The sequence below is a fragment of the Heterodontus francisci genome, chromosome 14 (genome assembly GCF_036365525.1).
Source record: "Heterodontus francisci isolate sHetFra1 chromosome 14, sHetFra1.hap1, whole genome shotgun sequence".
Classification (NCBI taxonomy): Eukaryota; Metazoa; Chordata; class Chondrichthyes; order Heterodontiformes; family Heterodontidae; genus Heterodontus; species Heterodontus francisci.
In genome coordinates this window covers 69,227,598-69,250,146 of record NC_090384.1, presented here as the reverse complement: position 1 = coordinate 69,250,146, position 22,549 = coordinate 69,227,598, and the positions used below count along the sequence as shown (strand labels likewise).

General features: G+C 40.6%; 1 protein-coding gene across 4 annotated transcripts in view; it reads right to left on the bottom strand.

Moving 5' to 3' along the window:
• LOC137377319 (serine/threonine-protein kinase BRSK2) overlaps window positions 1–22,549 on the bottom strand; it is a 636,447-nt gene that overhangs the window by 411,958 nt on the left and 201,940 nt on the right. For all 4 annotated transcript variants that reach the window (XM_068046888.1, XM_068046887.1, XM_068046889.1 and 1 more), the window contains exon 2: window positions 19,567–19,652. In XM_068046888.1, the coding sequence (XP_067902989.1) occupies window positions 19,567–19,652 (86 nt within the window). The remainder of the gene's footprint in view (window positions 1–19,566; window positions 19,653–22,549) is intronic.

The window sequence follows — 22,549 nt, the reverse complement described above, 5'->3', positions numbered from 1 at the left end:
TTGCTTACAGCATTGCAATGGATGTGTCTGAAACAGCCTACAGCATTCATGAAAGCAGCTGTACAAGAGATACCATAGAGAACCACCACAGAATGGTTGCTACTATGACCAGAGGCAGCTGGCGTTATTCAGCAAAGAACTCAATGAAATGATCGGTGGGAGATTCACATATATAGACATGCACTTGTATAATGAAAAAGATCAAAGCAGATCGAATAGAGTTAATGTAAATGGTGGTCTGATGTCTTGTACCTCATCCTATCTAGTGAAGCACTCAATTAAATAAATAACTGGTACACAATAAGCAGACATTAGCTGTTTAATTGATCCAGTACTGCAGTTATCAAGTCTTGGCTGTTACCCGAGATCACAATAATTGCATCGTCCACTGTCGCTCTAAATCATTTGAAATTCTGTTCCCCTCAAATATAATTTACAGGTCTTGTTCTGCAAGTCTTTTCAAATATAATTGATAGCAATTTACCATCAGTAACATTTATCAGAGAAAATCATCAGCCCAAGTACTGAATTGGAAAATTAAATGATTACTCCAAAATAAGATCCTCCAATAAATGTAGCCTCAGGTATTTAAAATTTGCCTCAGTGTATGTATGTTATGACTTCCAAGGGGCTATTAGGGATGGGCAATAAATGCTGGTCTTGCCAGTGATGCCCACATCCCATGAACAAATTTAAAAATATATATATTTTATGAGATTACTTTAAGGTGGCTGGCGTAACAATCAGAATGACCATCTTCACCATGTTTCTAAGGCTAGGGAGCAAAGACGTATTCTGCCACTCTCGCTCAGTGCCAACATCGGTTCACTGCACACTGAAAGTAAAGGCTGCTTCCACATAGTCATAAGGAGGAATTTTAACCAGAGTGGGTTTCTGAGCAGACAGCATGTTAAAACACTTGAAACTGCTGGAGTGTTGAGAAGCCAACAGAAAGCTGCCAACATCCACCTTTAACCTGCGTGCAATCTGCTGCACGTGGGAAACCTCCATGGGACAGGCAGGTCTGCTATTTAGATATGTACACTGCTCGTTAGCTTCTTATTTAATTTTTAATTAAATTGTGCAGGTTTTCGGGCCTTCCTGGAACTTGCCAGGGAAAATAAGGTGAAAGGACAGCCGGATTTGAATGGGCTGGGTAATTGACAGGAAAAATTGTTTTCTATAGTGAGATCTGACACCTGCCTCCTTGCCTAAGCAAAAGACCTTTGCTCACAGCACTGGTTCTGAGAGTGTACTTTCACTGTGTTGGAGATGATTTCCAATTGTTTACAGGTCAATTCTTTTACCTTGGAATTTTTTTACCTTAGATCTGCAATTCCCAGCTGTCAACCTTCAGATCAACATGGCAGCTGCTCATGCAGCTCTACCTTGGACCTCTGACGAGGAACAAAAGGAGCAGCAGTAGCCTTCTCCTTAACCACCTGCCAGTCCACAGGAGACAGGGGATGAGCACAGAGTTCTAGCTCACAGGAGGCAATGCCCCCAACACAGGGTATACAGCAGAGGATGCTTACTCGACATGACTAAGCATCAGTGCCTCATGCGGTTCACAGTTTCCAGTTAGGTGGTCACTGACATCTGCAGCCTTCTAGAAGAAGGCCTACTGTGAAATGGATCAGGTGGGCATGTATTGCCAGTGTCTGACAAAGTCACCACAATCCTAATTTCTTCACCTCTAGCTCATCACCAGCAGAACCCTGGGAGATCTGTTGAATTTCCCAATCTGCTGCCCACAAGTGCATCTCACAGGTGACTGATGCCATGTTTTCCAGAGCTGGCACTTATGTACACTTCATATGAGCAGGTGCTCAGATTTGCTGCTCTGGCTGGTGTCTTACAGGTCCAGGGAGTCATTGACAGCACACATGTGGCAATCAAGTCACCCCCCCCAAATCACACTGGGGTCTTCATCAACCAACAGGGATTCCACTCCATCAACCCCATCCAATTGCTCTCCAATTTTGAACAGTACCTCTGGCAAGGCTGACAGAACCTCACATATTTTCTGCCGATCCAGAATAGTCTGCTTTGTCAACGAACCCCAAGGCTCAGCATCTGCATCCAGCTGAGCAGAGCTTGGCGGGCCCTATGCTCTCTGGCGATTTTCTCCATTGCTGTCGCTGTCTCCAACACCTGCTCCTGCTCACTTGTGATGCGTGATTCACCATGTGAGAACTTGTTGGCCCCACTGAGCTGTGTGCATCTGAGCTGGTGGATGGTGCACTTGAGTCTGTGATGGTGCTTCCTCAGAGTGTGTGAACTCCTCTGAAGAGACTTTGTTTTCCTCTCGCGCCACCTCCTGATGGATGTTTGACAGATGTGAGATAAAATAGAAGGTGACAAGGTGAAAGGGTTCTAGATCATCATTGTGTGCGTTAGCATCTTTCATTGGCTGCTGAGGTGTGGCTGTGAGATATTTAAATGTCACCAGGTAGCTGGGAGACACCCATCTCTCTACCTCCAATGGTCAGTCCTGCAAAGACCTGCTTATCTCCATCACCTCCTCCTTTGCAGTTGTCAAGATTGAGATGATTGGAGGACAAGCTCTGGTTCTCTGCCTCTCCCTGGTGTTGTGTGTTCTCTTCTCCTGCAAGGAGAGAAAGAAGAGACCTATCAGTGTGAGGTGGAATATTTTGAGTGAGGGGGCTTGTACTTGAATGTGCCATTCCACTGACCTTTCCTACCTTGATTTGGTCATTGATCCTGTTGTGGCAGTGTATCCAGGAGCGAGGCAGCGCACTCCTGCTGCTGACCTCCTCTGCCACTTGTAATCACACCTGCTTGTTTTCGACGTCAGCATTCTTCCTCTTATCTATTGGGAACAGAATCTCCTTAAGGGCCCTTACAACCTGCAGCATCAACACATTGCTTAAGTGTGGTGCTGCCTTGCCACGCTGAGCTTCCCCTTCTGCTGGTTTTGGCTCTATCTACACATCTTTAACATCATTCAAGTCTGATCCTCACAGGTCCCTTTAAATAATGGTGCTGAGGGAGACCGATGCGGGTTGTCATCACACCTGCTCGCTCCAATTGGTCAGAAAACCCAGAAGTCAGATACAAATGCAGTAGCTTGGTTAAAAAAATCACCGACAAACGTGCTGCTGAAACATCTGGGTTCCTGCCACGCTGCTGGTTTCGTCCACTGCAAGTAGGTCTGCAAGTTAAAATTCAGTCCAAGGTGAAAGAAAATCATTCTTCCATTCATAAGTTTTAGAAACTATAGCAATCTTTGGAAATCCAGCTATATTTTCAAAACAAAAGCTAGTTATGTATTTTATGGTCAAGTACTCAAAGCAGGGAAGACCATTGGTAGGGAATTATTCTGGAATATTTCTTAAAGGAAGGGTGCTATCCAATTAGTTTACTAGATAGACACTTGTTCTAATATACAGTGTGAATTAAAAGGGCACAATGCATGTATAAAAGCATGTAGATCGCCACTAAATTGCACAAAATACAGTGACAGCAGTTCCATGGAAAATAATGAGAATAGATGTGAATGGTTTGATAGTGATGAAATCTAACCTTGCTCTGACTCACAGACTCTCATGTAAATCAGATTATTTAAGCACCTCATGCAGTTAACAATTATGTAAATAAATTAGGATGTCACCAAGGTCTGACTTCTTGATGACATCACAATAGCAACCAATAGCCTTAACCATCTATTCCTGTATTTTATCTGTATGCACGGAAACTGAATTTAAGTAGAAAACCAATGTTGTTCACTTATGGGATCAATGGAAATGTCTCGGTGTATTGTGCATTGCTTCCATCATTGTGTTCTAACTTAACATTGAGCTGAGCTTCAAGCAGCAAATTATATACATCTGCTGAAAGGTTAATTAAGGTACATTACATTACCAGGGAAAAATTGAAATTCTCATAAGGCTGATTTGTTAGATACTTTCGTATTGATTAAACAATCTATAAAAGATATTAAAATGCTGTATTTGGTGCAATTTATAAATTATGCAAGAGTCATATCCAGTCTGATGTTATGCATGAATTTTTTAAACCCTTATTGGGCAATGAGCCAAAAATCTTTGCCTTAAAAAAATGACAAGCACGAACTCCAATAAACATTTCCAAAGACCCAACAAACAAATTTTATTTGTAAAGTAGTTCACATTTTTTTTTAATGATCTCTCAGAACAGACTTCATCTTTTTTTATTAGAATAGTCGCAGCAAATTCAAATGTGAAGTCACGTGCGCAATAAAGATGGTTATTAGCTGTTCAACAAGGTTTTGTGATTGGCTGACAGCAGTTTATAGCATCACTATCAGAGACGTGCAATAAACACAACTGACAGTTTTCCCTGAAAGAACAAAACTGCAAATGCTGGAAATCTGAAGGAAAAAAGAAAATGCTGGGGAAAATGCAGCAGGTCGAGGAGTTTCTGTGGGCTTGGCCCTTCTTCAGAGCCGTACAATGAAAGATAAAGCAGCTTTTTAATAAATTCTGAATCAATAGGTAGTGGGGAAAGGGAAAAAGGATGCAGAGGCAATATATTATTGGTGGACTAATTTGTAACTTTCTTAAAACAAAAACAGGCGATTGCTAGGTAACTGGGATAATATTCGTATGATGTAAATATTATCTCTGCCATCTAACAATTTCTTATGATTATCTTTTAAGCAGGTTGCAGAAAATCCACGTCTTCTTTCTACCAACTACCAACCCCCTCCCACCCTCCCTACCCCCGGCCATTCTTGCTCCCCTTTATTCTGTTTCTATTGCAATGCTTATTCACAGATGCTGACTGACTTGACAATACTCCACAGCTGATTCCATTACAACACCAAAAGTACTACTTTCTTATCGGTTACCATCATTTGTTCACTGTACTTTTTCATGCTAGTTTAAAAACAGACTGCAATTCAAGACATTATATTCACTTTTAATTTCGACTTTATTGATCCATTTAAAGAAACAGTCACATGTAAAAATGGAGACAGTAAGGTTAAGTCTACCCTGGCACATGTTAGTAGTAACTGCTTGACTGACAGTCTACTGAGACCAAGGTATGACATGTAGTGGTCAGTGCTTAGTGCAGCAATGCTGCATACAAAAAAAAAGGTTAAGGAACATCATTGGGTCATTGATCTCTAGGTTCTGAAACACACAATGGCTGTACTGGTAATGGCCCAGTATCCTGAGAGGTAAAAAATTATAATTGTTACAAATTCCAAACTCCCAAGTAAGAAATTCACAAAAATGGAACTGTGAATTTAGGTTTGCAGCCACACAAGCTTTTAATGCATTTCCTTAAGACAGTTGTATTCCTTTATTTATTGACATATTATTTACCACAATAAGTCATTCAATGCAAAAAAAAAATGACTGGCTCAGTGGTATAATAACAATGCATAATACAGGGTGAGGAATGAGCCTGGGAGGGACCATCCACCATCGTGACCCTCACTCAAATGGAGCAGAAAGCTTTAGAAATCAGTGGCCCTTCAAAAATGATGCACATTGGAGATAGCGAAGCTAGAACTTATATGAGCCAGGGTGTCTGTCTATTACTTGTACCCCTTCATGCACTTCAAAAAATTGAACACTTAAACAGCTTGGCAACTTTAACCTGCATTTAACCTGTGACTGTCCATCCCACAGTGCCATATTAACTTTTGTCCCTTTTATCTTAAGAACGACCCTGAAGAAAACAACTCTGGGGATGAGAATCTTCGAGGATGCACAATCATGTGCCCATCTCCCTCAAGCACCAGCATGGATCCTGCGACTATATTGAAAATGCTGGTCCCTTTAATTAAACACGGCTTAATTCAGTGTTAATAGGGACCAGGTGATGCTCATTGCAGTTTGCATTTAAGGGCTGGGTTTTCCCCCAGTCAGGGAGTTACGTCTGGACAGAGAGTTAGTGCAGAAGGGAAGAGTGGGAACTGATATTTGGGCTGAACTCTGAATTGAAAATAGAACAGTTGTGGATCAGAGACTGTCATCAGCGTCCTGATTTTGGTGAATGGATATCTGCCTATTTAACATCCTGCCTGAGCTAGTCAGTGAGTTAGAGGGGTCTGCACTTAATAAAGCAACAAGCATGAATGAACAGGAGCAGGTAGTGGTGGCAGGGACGGTCCAGGAGACAGCTCATTGAAGAGCAAGGTTGTCTCCCAACTCTGCTGTCTACCTTGGAGCGTATTGAGCGGGCAGCCAGGAACCGCCCCCCCCCCCCCACCCTACCAGAAACCCGTTACCAGCCTTTGTAGCTTTGATGGAAGCTCAAATGGCAGCCATTCAGACTCTGGGCTCCAATGCATGTTCCACCTTGAAGAGATTGATGGACTACATGGATAGTGGCTGTCAAGGCATAACTCATCGCCTAAACTCTGCTGATCAGTGGGAGAGATGAGCCCCTGCCCCATTGGAGCGCCGCATGATGCCCCCTCTCAGGATGTCAACACAACCGTTCCCTCACCATTAGTTGTCCCTGACAAATAGTTGTCCCTGAGAAAGAGGGCATTGATGACCTGCTTAATGCAGTTGTGCAATGCAGACTAGGAAATGCCAGGATGTCTGCTGAAACGGCTTGGAAGGAACCTAAAGCAAAAACAGTTAAGTGTGTTCATGACTTTCAAAACCACTGGCTAAGGATGGCCACCTGGCCCAGCAAGCAGCAAATCCTGTTGCAGGAAGCTCCTGAGATTAGTGACAGCCTGACTGGAAGAAGTGCAGCCTTTTCATGCATTGTTCCTCACAGATATCCAAATACACACTCATGGCCTACAGAGCCTGTGGGTTCGGTAAGATCTTCTACGAGCAGTCCCCCTTGCCTGTTGTCTTCTACTGGCTATTCCAGCTGGTTGTTGAGGTGTTTGCTGTTGCAGCTCCTCTTCCTTCATCCAAAACAGATGCAAGAATGACACCCATGATCAGCTGTGTGCAGAGTCAGGGTGGGTAAAGCAAAAGAAAAACAAAATCAAAATAGCAACCTCCAAGCTCAAAATCCCTTGGAAATCCAAAAAGCACATTAGTGCTCTGATCTCCATAGGCTGACCACCTGCACCAGAGTGTCCTCTAAATAGCGCGACCAAAAAGCTGGTGATATAGGAAAATGTTTTCTGCTGTCGTGCTGAAAGCTATATAGTCACTTGTAATATATATTCATTATTTGAGTAAGTGATAATATATTACTCAGATATTTTCATGGCCTCTGGGAATTTAAATACAAAACTGCAATGCTTTGGGCAACAAATTGAGTCTTATAGCGATACGTGTAAAAGTTTACAGGATGTACCACATCAGTTGCCCTACTTATGAAATTGAAGTCATACAATAAATTCACTGCTGTAATATCATGTGATATAATATCACTGGTTTGTCAGCTTATAGTTTGATTACAAACTGCAGCTGACCCCAACAGCACTCTGTTAAAAGGGGAAAAGGCAGAGAAAACAAGAAATCCTTACATTTGTATAGGTTATATATGCAGTTATGCACTTCAGAGTATGTTTCAATACAGAAACACAATGATTAGTTGAGATAATATTAATAGACTCCATTCTGTGTTTTAATCTATAATTATCAAGTCGTTTGCATATATTACGGTTTAAGATATTGGCAAATATTGATAAACAGCACTGGCAATTCTAGAAAGAACCATAAGCTGTTTCACAATTCTGTTTCAAGATATTTATTTCTCCAAGCTGACCTGTTTTTATTTGGAAATTATTCTACGTGTTTGTAAATTTGCAGAGCTACAGGGAAAGGGCGGAGGAGTGGGACTAGTTGAGTTGCTCTTGCAGAGAGTCGGCACAGACATGATGGGCTGAATGGCCTCATTCAGTGCTGTTACCATTCTATGATTCTATAAATATAAGAGCTCCAACTGACTAGTGGGATGAAAATTTATTCCCACAATTTGCCAGGTGTTAGGTTCCTAATTTTAGCTCTGCTGACAGGAAGCTGGTCTGAGCAAAGAACTCAAGCTTTCCCAAAGAGGAAGTTAGGGAATGAGGAAAAATACTGGTAGCCAAGTCAGCTTGGCACACTTTCATGCATCCACTGGAAAAATAGCACAAATGATGGCACAGCCCAGCACACGAGTTCAAAAGACAAGTCTGAAGCATTTGCAACCATTTTCAGCCAGAACTGCCAGGTGGTTGATGCATTTCTGCCTCCTTCTGAGGTGCCCACCATCACAGAAGCCAATGTTCAGCCAATTCAATTCACTCCACATGATGTCAAGAAATGACTGAACAGCTGTAGCGTTGGCGATGTTCTCCAGAACTAGCTGTACCTCGAGCCAAGCTGTTCCAAAACAATTACAACACTGGCATCTACCCGACAATGTGGAAAATTGTGCAGGTATATCCTGTCCACAAAAAGTAGAAGAAATCTAATCTGGCCAATTACTGCCCCTTCAGTCTACTCTGATTCATCAGAAAAGTGATGGAAGATGTTGTCGACTGTGCTATCTACCAATAACTTGCCTATTGATGCTCAGTTTGGGTTCTGCCAGGACCATTTGCCTCTAGATCTCATTACAGCCTTGGTCTAAACATGGACAAAAGAGCTGAATTCCAGAGGTGAGTTGAGAGTGACTGCTTGTGACATCAAGGCAGAATTTGACTAAGTGTGGCATCAAGGAGCCCTGGTAAAATTGAAATGAAAATGGGAATCATGGGGGAAAGTCTCCACTGGCTGGAGTCTAGCCTACTCAAAAGAAAGATGGCTGTGGTCGTTGGAGGCTAATTATCACAGCACATTGATGCAGGAGTTCCTGAGGGCAGTAACCTAGGCCCAACCATCTTCAGCAGCTTGATCAATGAACTTCCCTCCATCATAAGCTCAGAATTTGGGACGTTCACTGATGATTGCAGTGCTCAGTTCCATTTACAACTTCTCAGATAATGAAGCAATCCATGACCACATGCAGCAAGATATTCAGATTAGGCTAAGAAGTGGCAAGGAATATTCGTGCCACACAAGTCCCAGGTAAAGACCATCTCCAAAGACAGAGTGTGTAACCACCTCCCCTTGAAATTCAATGGCATTACCATTGGCAAATGCCCCACAAACAACATCCTAGGGGTTACCATTAACCAGAAACTTAATTGGACCAGCCGTATAAATACTGTGGATAAAAGAGCAGGTCAGAGGCTGGGAATTTTGCAGCAGATGACTCACCAAGTCTTTCCACCACCATCGACAAGGCACAAGTGAAGTGTGTGATAGAATACTCCCCAACTGCCTGGATGAATACAGCTCCAACACTACTCCAGAAACTCGACAGCATCCAGGACAAAGCAGCCCACTTTACTGGCACACCATCCGCCACCTTAAACATTTGCTCCCTCCACCACTGGTGCAACATGGTTGCAGCGTATACTGGATGCAAGATGTACTGCAGCAATTTGCCAAGGCTTCTTTGACAGCACCTCCCAATTCCGTTACCTCTACAGCCTAGAAGGACAAGACCAGCAGGCTCATGGAAACACCACCAAATTTCCCTCCAGGTAACACACTATCCTGACTTGGAAATAAATCGCTGCTCCTTCATCATCACTGGGTCAAAATCTTGGAACTCCTTACCTAACAGCAGTGTGGGAGTACCTTCACCAGACAGACTGCAGCGGTTCAAGAAGGGTGGCTCACCACCACCTTCCCGGGGGCAATTACGGATGGACAATAAATGCTGGCATTGCCAGCGATACCCACATCCCATGAATGAATATTTTAAAAAGTGACAGAGGCCTGGGCACAAGTCACCAATCTGTGCCTATTGTAGAAAGATCAAGAGAGGCAAGAGTGTAGAAAATAGATCATTCCCTCTTTAAAGTAAATACTAATTGCAAGAAGGATGGAACATCATTTACCCCAATTGCATCCTGTCCTTATTTCTGTGGCAACGTTGTATATAATGTTTTTCTTGTGTCAAACACTTCTTTTAGCATCAGTAACTGTGAACTTTCCCTTAAAACACCATTCCATCCAAGACCAGAATGAGATTTCCACACTTGGTGAGATTATTTTAACAGTTATCTTGTGCCCTTTGATAGATAGTCATGAGATGAAAAGGAAGATTGGTTTGTGTTAAAAGACAATGTGGGAATGAAATAAAATATTATGGGCTTTTAGAAGCACATTAGAAATACAAAAAGATTTGAAGAAAGTGTAGGACTATTCAGGTATAAAGGGAGTCAAATCTAGTTATGGAGGATGAATATATGGAGGAGATAAATTAATATGTGGATCAGTATTTATAAATGCTAAAGTAGTGGAGGATATGAAACAATTGTTACAGATAACTGTGGAAAAGAAATTCATTAAAAAAAAAATGGCAGAACTCAATTTGGATAAGTGACTGGGACCTGATGGCATAGGTACCCTACTATTTGAGAAATTCAGAGAGGACACAGCAGAGCTTTTTCAGAATTTTTCAATCCTCCTTAGATTAAGAAATGTGCCAGGAAACTAGAGGATAGCCAATGTAAACAGTTTTGTTCAAGAAGTGAACGAAGGATAAAACAGAGAAGTCCAGATCAATTTAGTGTTAATTGTGGACAAATTCTTCGAACCCATATTTCAAGATTACATTTGTGAGTGTTTAGAGATGAGTAGGATAATCAAGGGCAGATTACACAGATTTATTAAAGCCAAGTCACATTTGACAAATTTAATTAATGTTTTCAAGAAAATGATTATTTACTGACAAATGCAAATGTACTGTATATGGATTTTGAGCAGGCATTCAATAAGGTGTCTCTTGAGGCTAGTTACAAAAATTCATATGCGTGGAACGTAGTTAATGGACATGAAGCTGAGGAGTGGGGTAATTGGGTACTTGCTTGGATTTGAGAAGGACTGGAAGAGGCCTAGGTCTACTTTTGTTCTGCGCTGAAGCTTGAAACTCTTATGGAGAATTGCTGGAATGAACCCCAAGTGTACAGCTCCATGTTGAGATAATGCAAATTCATGTTAAATGTTCATCTGCCTGTCATTATTTTTGTTAATAATAAACTCAGAGGAGCAAAACAGTATCCAGATTGAAAATAAATGTGGGTGTACAGTGTACTTGGCACAACCAACCAGTTTCTACAAATTGCTCAAATCTGAGGAACTGGATTGATTTTATTGGTTCCATATTATAATTGCCATTTATCACATTTTACTCTGTAGTATTTAACTCGTTAACATGTTTCTAAAGATTTTGGTGCATTACTTATGTATATATTAACCATCCCTTGAGCAAGAATTCAGTCATCTGATGGGATAATTTGAAAGGGAAGTTCAGTGTAGTCAGCTTAGGTGTCAAATTATATCAAGGAATTCTGTACATTATCCTGGCAGTACCTGCCCGTCTTCTAGTTTGGTTGCATAACCTAATTTGCACAATCTTATTGCAAAACATCAGCTTGTCACCATTACCAGCATTAGCATGGAGTTTCTGGCATGAAAGACTCTTTATGAGGCAACTGCTTTAACACAAAGCAGTGACTTCAAGGTTTAACCATAGCTAGCTCAGGTACATTAGAATGCTGTGTTAACAAGACAAAATAATCTGTTCAATGTACATGGGTTATAAGAAAGTTACTGCAAAATCTTTGAAAATTAAATGAACATTACGACAGACCAGAACAGTTAATTAAGAAGAATGCAATGAAAGAAACATGATGTACACTGTAGAATATTAAACCCATGATTTAAGGACGTACCACATGATCAACAATTGTAAAAACTAAAATGATATGATGGATCCATATGTCAGCCGCTCTTTGGAACATGAGTTTTTCACCCCACAAAGCAAATTACATTAGCAGTCAGAGTAGTTTTAAATTTAAAATAAATGACTCTGAAGTGCATGTGTGTGCTAGGCATCCAATTTATTGCACTTTCAAAATTGGATTTTCATTTAAAGAAGGCAACATATCAAGCAAGTCTATTCATGTGTGTGAATATTACCTAATCATTTACAGGTCACACATGAGATTGAGTAGTTATAGGAATTATTTGAACTCCTTTTTAAAGAATACCTCTATGCTATTAAATTTTGAGAGAATGAACAGTTACAGCTATTTAGTGTATTTACTATTATATAACATCACTTTGTTCAGATTTTAGTGGCGATGTTACCATGGATTTGAAGAATTCATGCCCAGTGAAAATAAACCTCTGTATTTCTTAAATCAATTTCGTGATGGACAAAGTAATGAAAATTGCAACAAATACAAAATACTTTGAAAATCATAAAGTTCATGTATTTTGTGTGCTATTGATGTTATCTGTCAAACAGCACAAAATTGCTTGCATCAGAAATTGCACATGGTTGAATGAAATTTTGAAAGCAGATGAAAGCCTTTTTGTGTATTTTTTTCAACTGATCATTGCCTGGAGACTTTTGTACTTCATCATTTTTTTGATGGACAAAATTCTGTTTTTATACCAAATTTTTAAGCAATCGATTTAAAAATATATTATGCTTGTGATTGGCATTTCTTATTACAGATAGAATGTATCATGTTCTATGAAGTGACACAATATGGCCTCTTCCAATTGATCCAAAATAAATTGAATGGTGTGCGCCAACATCTGCTGTTTTGGTCAGTCAGACACCAACACCAGAAATGACTTTTCATCTCTGCCACATGTCACAAATAAATGAGAACCCATGGTAAATTGTGTTTTGTGCATTTGAGTGTTAATGTCAACTGCCATTTTATACAACATGCCAAGTTTTCGCTGGGTTCCACTTGTTAAAATGGAGGAGATCATGGGACAGGAACTTGAAAGGGTCTAGTTTTAGATCCCAGGAAACCCCTATCCAACCTGCCTGGACTTGAAACTTTAACAGTTTGAGGTACAGCCTGTTTTCAATCCACAGCTGCCTTTGTTTCAGATTAGCCCAGTTGCCTGAAGATGCACATCTCTCTAAGATAGTCTGCAAGAAGCCAAAAAAATTAAAGACACAGACTGCAAACAGTAAAGAAGTTTAAAGACACAGTCCACAAAAATAGCAAGAAAACCTGCCTTCTGCTAGTCTCCTCTCCATCTAAGAAAAAGGTGACTTCAGCCAAATCAAGCTATCTCCATTTACCTTTCAGTGTGCAAAGAAGAAGAAATTTGTAAGAGACGAGAGATTTCCAACAGCTCCTCCCCTATTTGGCATTTCTAATTGGTGATCTCCAATTCTTGGACTCTTCTTGATAATTTAAACAGACACTAGTTTTAACTGAAATTCATGTTAGTTTATAGTTCTATTTAGTAAATGTGCTTGCCTTTTTATGCCTTTAATCTTTCCCTGAATCTTTGTAAGTGTGCGTGGTGAAGTTAAACCCCTTCCCAAGTTGAAGAGTGTGTAAATAAACTCTAATTCTTTGATTTAACTCTAACAACCGTGTTGTTGTGGTTATCTATTATCAGGGTTTAAGGGAGGGAAATAAATTCAATCACTAATCTATTTACAGAAAGGTAGTTGGGAAAACAGGGAAATTTCTTCAGAGAGAAAAATAGATTAACTACCTGTTCGTAACACACAATTAAAACTATGCTGGAACTGTTCCTTAAAGCAAAACATACTGTGGAATCCATATCATTTCTATACACCCAATTTTAAACTATAAATGTAAATGGAAAGACGTTGAATGGCAACATTTTACACTTTATCTCTACCTTTTCTTTGTGTAAGGCCCATCACCTCCCAAAAAATCTGCTTCAATGTGAAAGGGCAGAGTGTTCCATGCCATGAGTTTAACCATGACTAAAATATAACTGTATCAATAATGTCTTAGTTGGTTGTTTTCATCTACCTTTCATTCCCAATGGAATTACCGTGTTGACACTTCTCATTACTCAAATTTCTTTTTCAAAATTTTGTATCGTTTTGTTCACTCATCTTGAACTGATGCCTAATTCCTGAAAATTCAGATGACATAAAAACACAAATTCTAATTTTAGGCATCACCATGCTACAGTGAGGCATTAACATGTATCCATATATCACCAATTGCACATGACCTAAGATAATACTTTCTGTTGTCTCTTCAGTCACTTATTTAGCAAACTTTCACGGTATCATCGTGATGCTCAATCAGTTTCTTTGACTAACTGCTGTCCAACATTCATTCATGGGATGTGAGTGTGGCTGGCAAGGCCAGCATTTGTTGCCCAATCCTAATTGCCCCTTGACAACTTCCCTAAAGGACATTAGTGAACCAGATAGGTAGTTTCATGGTACTATTACCAAGACTAGCTTTCCAGGTTATTTATTAATTGATTAATGACTTGAATTTAAAGTCCACCAGCTGCCATGATGGGATTTGAACCTGTGTCCCCAGGACATTAGTCTAGGCCTCTGGATTACTAGGTCAGTGACAGTCCTACCATGCCACTGTCTCCCCTTTGTCAATGTATTTGCAGCATTTTCAGCTAGGTTTTGGGGGTGGAGATGAAGTGAGATACAATTTATGTAGATAGTCCAATACCATCCTATTAAGTGTTGGAGGGACATGGTAAGTCATCACAATTTTCATCCTGTCCCTTAGGTGTGGCATACAAGAAAGGTTGGACGGGCTAGGCTTATATCAAGTAAGACATGACTTGATTGAAACATATAAGATCCTGAGGGTTCTTGACAGGGTGGATGTGGAAAAGATGTTTCCCCTTGTGAGAGAATCTAGAACTAGGGGTCACTGTTTAAAAATAAGGGGTCACCCATTTAAGACAGAGATGAGGAGAATTTTTTTCTCTCAGAGGGTCGTGAGTCTTTGGAACTCTCTTCCTCAAAATGCAGTGGAAACAGAGTCCTTAAATATTTTTAAGGCAGAGGTAGATAGATTCTTGATAAGCAAAAGGTGAAAGATTATCAGGGGTAGGTGGGAATGAGGAGTCGAGGTTATATCAGATCAGCCATTATCTTATTGAATGGCGGAGCAGGCTTGAGGGGCCAAGTGGCCTACTCCTGCTCCTAACTCAAATGTTCATATGTAGGGCAGGTAAACCATCAATTCATTTGGGAAAGCACATAATCCATCACTAACAAAATGTGCAGATTTTGAATGCTAAGCAGCCCTGAGTTTGAGGAACTGATCATTTAGTAACAGACCAGTACTCTGTCTTCCATACAATTATCAATAAAGGCACAATGAGTGCAAAGAACATAAATAAGCTACATTGTGGAAACAAAAAAAAAATCTGTATTTCCTATATCCTCCTATAAAGATTTTTCAAATAAGAAATTGCACTGAAGTTAATATGAAGTTCTATATCATGTGTGATGCAAAAGGTGTGCTGAAACTAAACCAATATATTTAGATTCACCACATAATCCTAAATGTTTTAAACATTAATTTACATGATTGCTTCTATTTTAACATTTAAGTGTGCTGTGGCATTGAGAATAGCTGAAAGTCTACGCCCACCATCACCTCCTCTTCTAATTTTTTAAAAATTAATTTTTATGTTCATCAAGGCAAGGGACGTCCAGGCTGGAGTATGAAACACTTGAATCTCAAGCGCCCAGTGTCAGCAACCATTTGCAGGCAGCATATAACACAATATTCATCCTCGGAACATGAAGGAGTTGAGAAAGGAAATTGCAGAGCCCTAGAGATTATAATTCAGGGCTCTATTCGGTGTAAATGTGTGCCGGAGAACTGGACAGTGGCCAATGTATCACCATTTTTTAAAAAGGGAAGCAGAACTAATTTCGATAATTACAGGCCAGTTAGCTTAACATATACAGTAGGGAAAACTTAAGAGTCTCTAATCAAGGATGAAATTACCACATATCTAAATAAAGAGAAAATTGTTAGAGGTAGCCAGCACAGATTTCAAAACAGAAGATAGTGCTTGACAAATCTTGCAGAATTCTTTGAGGAGGTTAACGTATGGTACATGAGGGAAATGTAGTGTATGTAGTGCACTTGGACTTTAGCAAATCTTTGACAAAATACCACATTTGCGATTACCAGAAAAAGATTAAGAGATATGGAATTAAGGGGAAGATAGCAAACTGGATAAAATTTAGGTAGCAGAGAGAAAACAGAGTAGGAGTTAACGGCAGTTTTTCCAGAGTGCTTAGAACTGGTGTCCCTCAATGTTCGGTACTGGGACCACTTCTGTTCACTGTGTATATTAATGATTTGTGAATAGGCTAAGAAATGGCTGATGGAATTCAATATCAGTTAGCGCGAAGTGATACATTTTGGTAAAAAAATATAGTAATTACATCTGAATGGAAGTAGATTGGGTGCTGTGGAAGAGCAGCAGGACTTGGGATAGAGGTTCACAGAACATTAATAGAAGCATCTCAGGTTGATATGACTGTACAAAAAGCTAATGTGATACTAGGTTTTATCTACAAGAGGTATAGAATATAAAAGCCAAGCATTAGTGATGAGCTTGATAAGCCCTTACAGCACTGTCTGGTATGAGAAATACAAATAGACTTGAGAAGTTGGGTATTTTTCTGTTAGGGCAGCACAGTGGCGCAGTGGTTAGCACCGCAGCCTCACAGCTCCAGGGACCCGGGTTCGATTCCGGGTACTGCCTGTGTAGAGTTTGCAAGTTCTCCCTGTGTCTGCGTGGGTTTTCTCCGGGTGCTCCGGTTTCCTCCCACAAGCCAAAAAGACTTGCAGGTTGGTAGGTAAATTGGCCATTATAAATTGTCACTAGTATAGGTAGGTGGTAGGGAAATATAGGGACAGGTGGGGATGTTTGGTAGGAATATGGGATTAGTGTAGGATTAGTATAAATGGGTGGTTGATGTTCGGCACAGACTCGGTGGGCCGAAGGGCCTGTTTCAGTGCTGTATCTCTAATCAGAACAAGACATATTACAGGGAGATATAATAGAAGTTATTAAAGAAGTTAGGGAAAGATAGGGTAGGGTAGACAGAAGATACCAGTAGTTATGAAACAGAGGGAAGGAGAAACTTCTTCCAGAGAGCAAAGCTCCCACTACTCTACTCGGGCAAAGGGGGTGAAATTTGCCTTGGAGGGTGGTGGAAAACATGTAACAGTGAATTGGCAGTGCACTTTATATCTCACCCAAATTTATTTTCTGCTGAATTCAACTGAAAAGAAATCAGGCAGGATGTAAAATGGACTACCAATTCAATATCCCCATTTTACACCACCATCCAAGAACAATTTCAATTTCAGCAGACCAACCTCACTGCTGCTGAGTGACAGTTCTATTTTCTACATCAGCTAGCCCTGTGGCATTCTCAAGTGACAGTTCTAATAAAATGCCAAATGGGGTGCATTACTGTTCTGGGGCACATATGCATTAGAAACCGGGCTTAACTGCCCTGACTTTCTTGAAATACGGCCCTTTGAATCAACTATCAATCTCGTCGGAATTTGAACCCGAGTACTGACGTAGAACAGAAAGCACACTAATCCACTGCGCCACCTGATTACAAAATAAATGTGCTTATGTTATGAGAGAGATGGCTTCCTTTCTTTTGAATAATTCTTCCTTCTTCTCCATGTGGTTCTTCCTGTGCCAGTAACACAACACAGCTTATGATGCATGATCTATAAATCTCTGCCAAAACTGTTTGGAAAACAGCCAGGATGAGATATGCAAAAGTAGGGCAGGGTGACTATTTTTTCCATTTGGCATCTCCCCATAGCAGCATGAATGAGATCAGGAGCTCATTGTGCAGTGATCAAACTGGCATCTGATTCCTTTGTCTAACATGCTGGAGCCTTACGCTGCATTCCTGTGACATATCAGAATTACACCTTTTAAAAATGGCCTTACTAAATGTTTCAACTCTCATTCTAGAGGAGAAAAATAAAAGCTGCTTTTTTTTTAAACTGGCATAAGCCAAAGGCTACACTAATAAAACAATGGGCTAAAAAACATTGCCAGGCCAAGAAGAGTGTAAAATTCCAACAGGGATGTGATGGCAGTGGCCCATGCCACCTTTAAATCTTATCTCTTAGATGTGGGAAGTTCACAACTGCATTTTGGAAGCATTGCAAAAATAAATGGATTCTGCCTTAAGCTCCCCGTTGTGTTACCATGAATGAGGGCTGATTCAGTACCATGGAGAGTGTCCCCTGTAAATTAATTCACCAGTCTTGATATTAGCATGGGAAAATTTCATATAAAATAGTTGCCTACAGATGTCTTCTAAAAAGGCATTTTATACTTGTAGTTAAACTGAAACAAGATACCCATGTACCAGTAAGAACAAGCATATATTCATTCAGATTTTTAAAAAAATGTTTCTGAATTTTGATTCCTCAAAGTCCGGGACCCCTTTATAATCTTTACACTCTGTCAGTTCAGCATATTGTTCATACTGTAGTACTTCCTCTGACCCATCAACGCGCTTTAACTGAAATTTAGAAGAGTACCTCAAGTTAAAGGCCTGCTCGGGTCTGCAATTGAAACCTGACCCAAGCCCGACAGTACCACATCCGACCCGAGCCCGACCCGAGTCCTTGGATTTTTTCCCGCGCCCGAACTGACCCGACTACCAGAATGAAGTTGATTATATTAAAGAGGTTGTGCTCTACCTTAGGTGGAATCGCTTACTGCAAACTAGTGTGGAGTCCGGATGCACATTTCCCACCTTGATGTACTGGCTGTTCAAATTTTGAAACTTTTCCCTCCCTGACCAAAAGGTAGCACTGTGTCCGACCCTGCCTGACTCGACCCGAGCCCGAATGCCGGACCCGGAAGAGAGACCCGACTCAACCCGAACCCGACACATGTCGTCAGGTCTGGTTGGGTTCGGGTCGGGTAGCCATGCTGTACCTTGACTGCATCATTAGTTTCCATTCCCCAAAACTAGTCATCCTTTCAATCTCTGAGTGAAACTGCTACTTTAGTGGTAAACGATGAACAGTTTTTTTTTATATCGGCCTACACCAGAAAACTAATGGAGTCCATCTAAACTCATTTCACCTCATCTACCTGGGCTGCATTTTAAGCTGGGCTCTGGGTATGACAGGATAGTAAGACAATCGGTTGTGCCATCCAGTTCTCACCTCATTGTACCATTTAAACAGTCAGATAATTCCCATTATACTTCAGCTCACATAATTGTCTAACAGAAATGAGTGATGAAAAAAATATGAAAAATTAAAACAACCTATTATTGTCCATATTATGATAATTGATATTGGAAGACAAAAAATAAAAGCAGCTGAAAAATGAAGGTGTTACCTAAGTTAGATAGTATCAGTTCTATTATTGTAAGAATATATGTCTTGCTACACATGGTAACTTAAGAGGGGTTTGGAAGTATTCTGTTTACAAAAGGTCAGCTTTTTCACATAGTTTCAAAACACACATCATCGACTATGTGAATAGAGCATACATCCATTGACCACAAGAGTTTTACGTGAGTACACTGAAACATCAGTAATTCAAACCTTTAGATCCAGTTGTGTAGCAACCCACCTCCCACTTTAAAATACAAGCTTTCAAATAAGAGCAAAAAATCGAAAGGTGTGAATAAGGTGAAAAGAAGCATGTTCATTATAAACGAATTCATTAGAAATCATCAGAAACGAACCAGTACAACATACTTTCAGTTAAACAGCAAACATATACCTACAAATATTTTTTATTTTCATAGACGTCGTGTAGCTTTAAAACGTGTGGATGTTCTATTAACTTCAGGATAGCTATCTCCCGTTCCACCTAAAAGACAAGAAGAAAGAAATGTCACACTTACACTCATATTCAAAGCAATGAAGTTCAGTGCTGTAAATTAATGCTAAATTATGATTGTACAGCATTCATTTCTGGACTTTATAAAGAAAAAAACAACTGCAGCAATTCCATTCCACTGACTACACTGTAGAAATGTTTCAGAACTGTACACCTAATCAAAAGTAACTTAATCAGAGCATACACAAAACCAATTGCAATTTTCTTGCCATTATTGGAAATATTGAGTTAAAGGTACTCTTGACATCATCATCCAGCGAATTGCAACAAAACCAAGAATACAACAGTTTAATACTCTGACTTTATTCAGATCTTATAATAGTCTCTGCAACAAAGAATCTTTAGTACATAAAAATTATGTGAGCATTTCGAGTTCCAACTGTATTCCAGTACCCATATTGTAATGTCTGTATTGTTATGATCTAAACAAATGTACAAAAATATTCTTACCTAATATTAACCTGAAATTAAAATTACAACTAGAACTTATAATTATCTCCCCACCCATCATTCTTAAATAGTCCAGCCAACTACTCAAAGTGAAAGTTCAAGCACTATGAATATAATTACTGAAATGCTGAAGGAAAAAACTGGATGGGGCCTGATAACGGACGCAGAGATGCCCGATTAACCCACGAGTGTCTGTTGTGATGCACACAAACTTCATGCTACTTGCTAATTTAACTGAAGTTAGCATGTATCCCAAAGCTAAATGCACTGCAGAGGGATTGCATGCCTCTGCAGGGAGCCCAAGTGCATGCGAGGCTAGCATCAATTAAAGCTTGCCAGCACTACTTAAAGCCAGCTTGCACCTCTTAAAGGGGAGGTGCATTGTGGCTGCAGGAGGTGGTGGAACTGTTTGTGGAAGAGTGTTTTAGCAGCAAGAAAATTGATAATGGCACAACAGGGCCATGCTCCAAGATTCTCCTACGCAGCACTGGAGGCCTTGGAGTAGGAGGTGGACAGGAGGAGAGAGGTCCTCTTCCCACAGGGGACCAGGACACCCTCTAGACAGACACCAAGAAGGCAATGAGATCAGAAAGCCATCGCTGTCAATGCAGTCTAGCCCAGAAGACCTGGATGCAATGCAAGAAGAAGTTTAATGACCTCACACAAGTGGTCAAGGTCAGTGAATGAATCTTCAAATACTATGTCCTTATAAATGAACCACTAGTCTCACACAATGCTCCATTCAACAATGCTCCTTCATTCACCTACCAACATTCTGCATCAAGCTTGACTCAGCTAAAATTCATAGCTTCACCTCACACACTTAGCACTGCTGCAACATTTCTGCACACACCCATTTCTCAGCTTGCATACACGGCCAGCTATTCAACTATGACAAGCACACTGCACCTCACTCACTGACACTCTTTTCTCTCTCTTGCAGGACAAGGTGACATATAACTGCTGACAGCAGCACCTAAGCAGTGGAAGACAGGATGAAGGAAACAGTGCTTGATACCATTGGTGCAATGACAACCAAGGCCGTGGCCAGCGGTGAGGCTGAAACCAAAGATGATGACTGTTTGTTTCTACCTAATCCACATTCTCACTTCCCCCTCATCTCACAATGCTTTTTGATATACAAGCTGTAGATAGTGTAAACATGCACCTCTTACTCCCCCCCCACTTCCCTGACTACCGCTGTGGCCCTTGTGCCTTTCTCCTTTCAAATACCCATCTGATCAAGCACTGGTGCATGAGTGTGAAGTGCAAGAAGAGCAGGATGCTGATGATGAAGAAGCACCGACTGTCAATCTCACACAGCCACCAGCTCAAATACTGACACAGTGCATACAGGCAGAATCTGCACATGGTGAGTCACCAGGCACAACTGGACTGCAATCAGGACAGCGAGAAAAGGGTACCATAGGTGCCAGCTCCCCAGAGACTATTGTCACACACGAGTTCTGCTGCATGGGTCTCAGATTAGGACTCCAATGGGATGGCGTAGAGAAAAAGGCTGATGGGCTTGGACAATGAAAAGCTGGGCAGTATTGGCAGGTCTGCTAGAAAGCCTGTGGTCACTGTCAAGGAGCATGCAGGAGTCCGGCACCAAGCTGGTACAGGGCTTTGCGCAGAGCTTGTAGCCCTACCTCTCTAGCATGGAAGTGGTGGGCAACACTATGATAGCACTTGCATTATCTTATGGCCGTTGTCCAGGCAGTAGAAGGAGGTTGTCTTTCCAGCTGCCGAATGCAAGTTCAGCTGGACATAAGAGAGGGCATGAGCAGGATTGGCGAGGTTGAAAATACCAGGGCAATCGCTAAATCAGCATTACACACTGACTGGTGTTACAATCTGCCTACTCTGCATATCTCCGGCGCATGCTCCAACGCCTAAAATGGTGTGCAGTGCGCATCATGCCAGAAGTGCATGCTTGTAGCATGGATGCCATTTGGGAAAAAAAACAGCACCCATGGCACCAAAACTGTGGGCACTACAGAGCTGAATTTTGCGGCCCTGGTATTTACTATACTATTTATTTGCTAAAAATAACGTACAGCTGATTTTTATTGATCATTTCCAACTACATTTCAGTACTTGTGTAGTGCGACCTTCTCTAGAGCATTGTTGTTTAGTCAATTAATAATCCAGACACATTTTATGGAAATTCCTGCTTTGGAGATTTTCAATTTAGCAGAACGTGTCTCTGAGGAGTATTAAGGTACCTTCATGTATATAATAGTCCTCATTAACAGTAAATAAAAAGCGCATCTTAAAACCTGTGGTAGAAGTAAAATTGTGAAAAACATTTACATCATTCGTGTGCAATAACTTTGTAATTGTCTCAAATCCACAGACAAGCTCCTATTTTGCACAGATTTTTTAAAAAATCATTTAGGAGAAATAGACGCCAA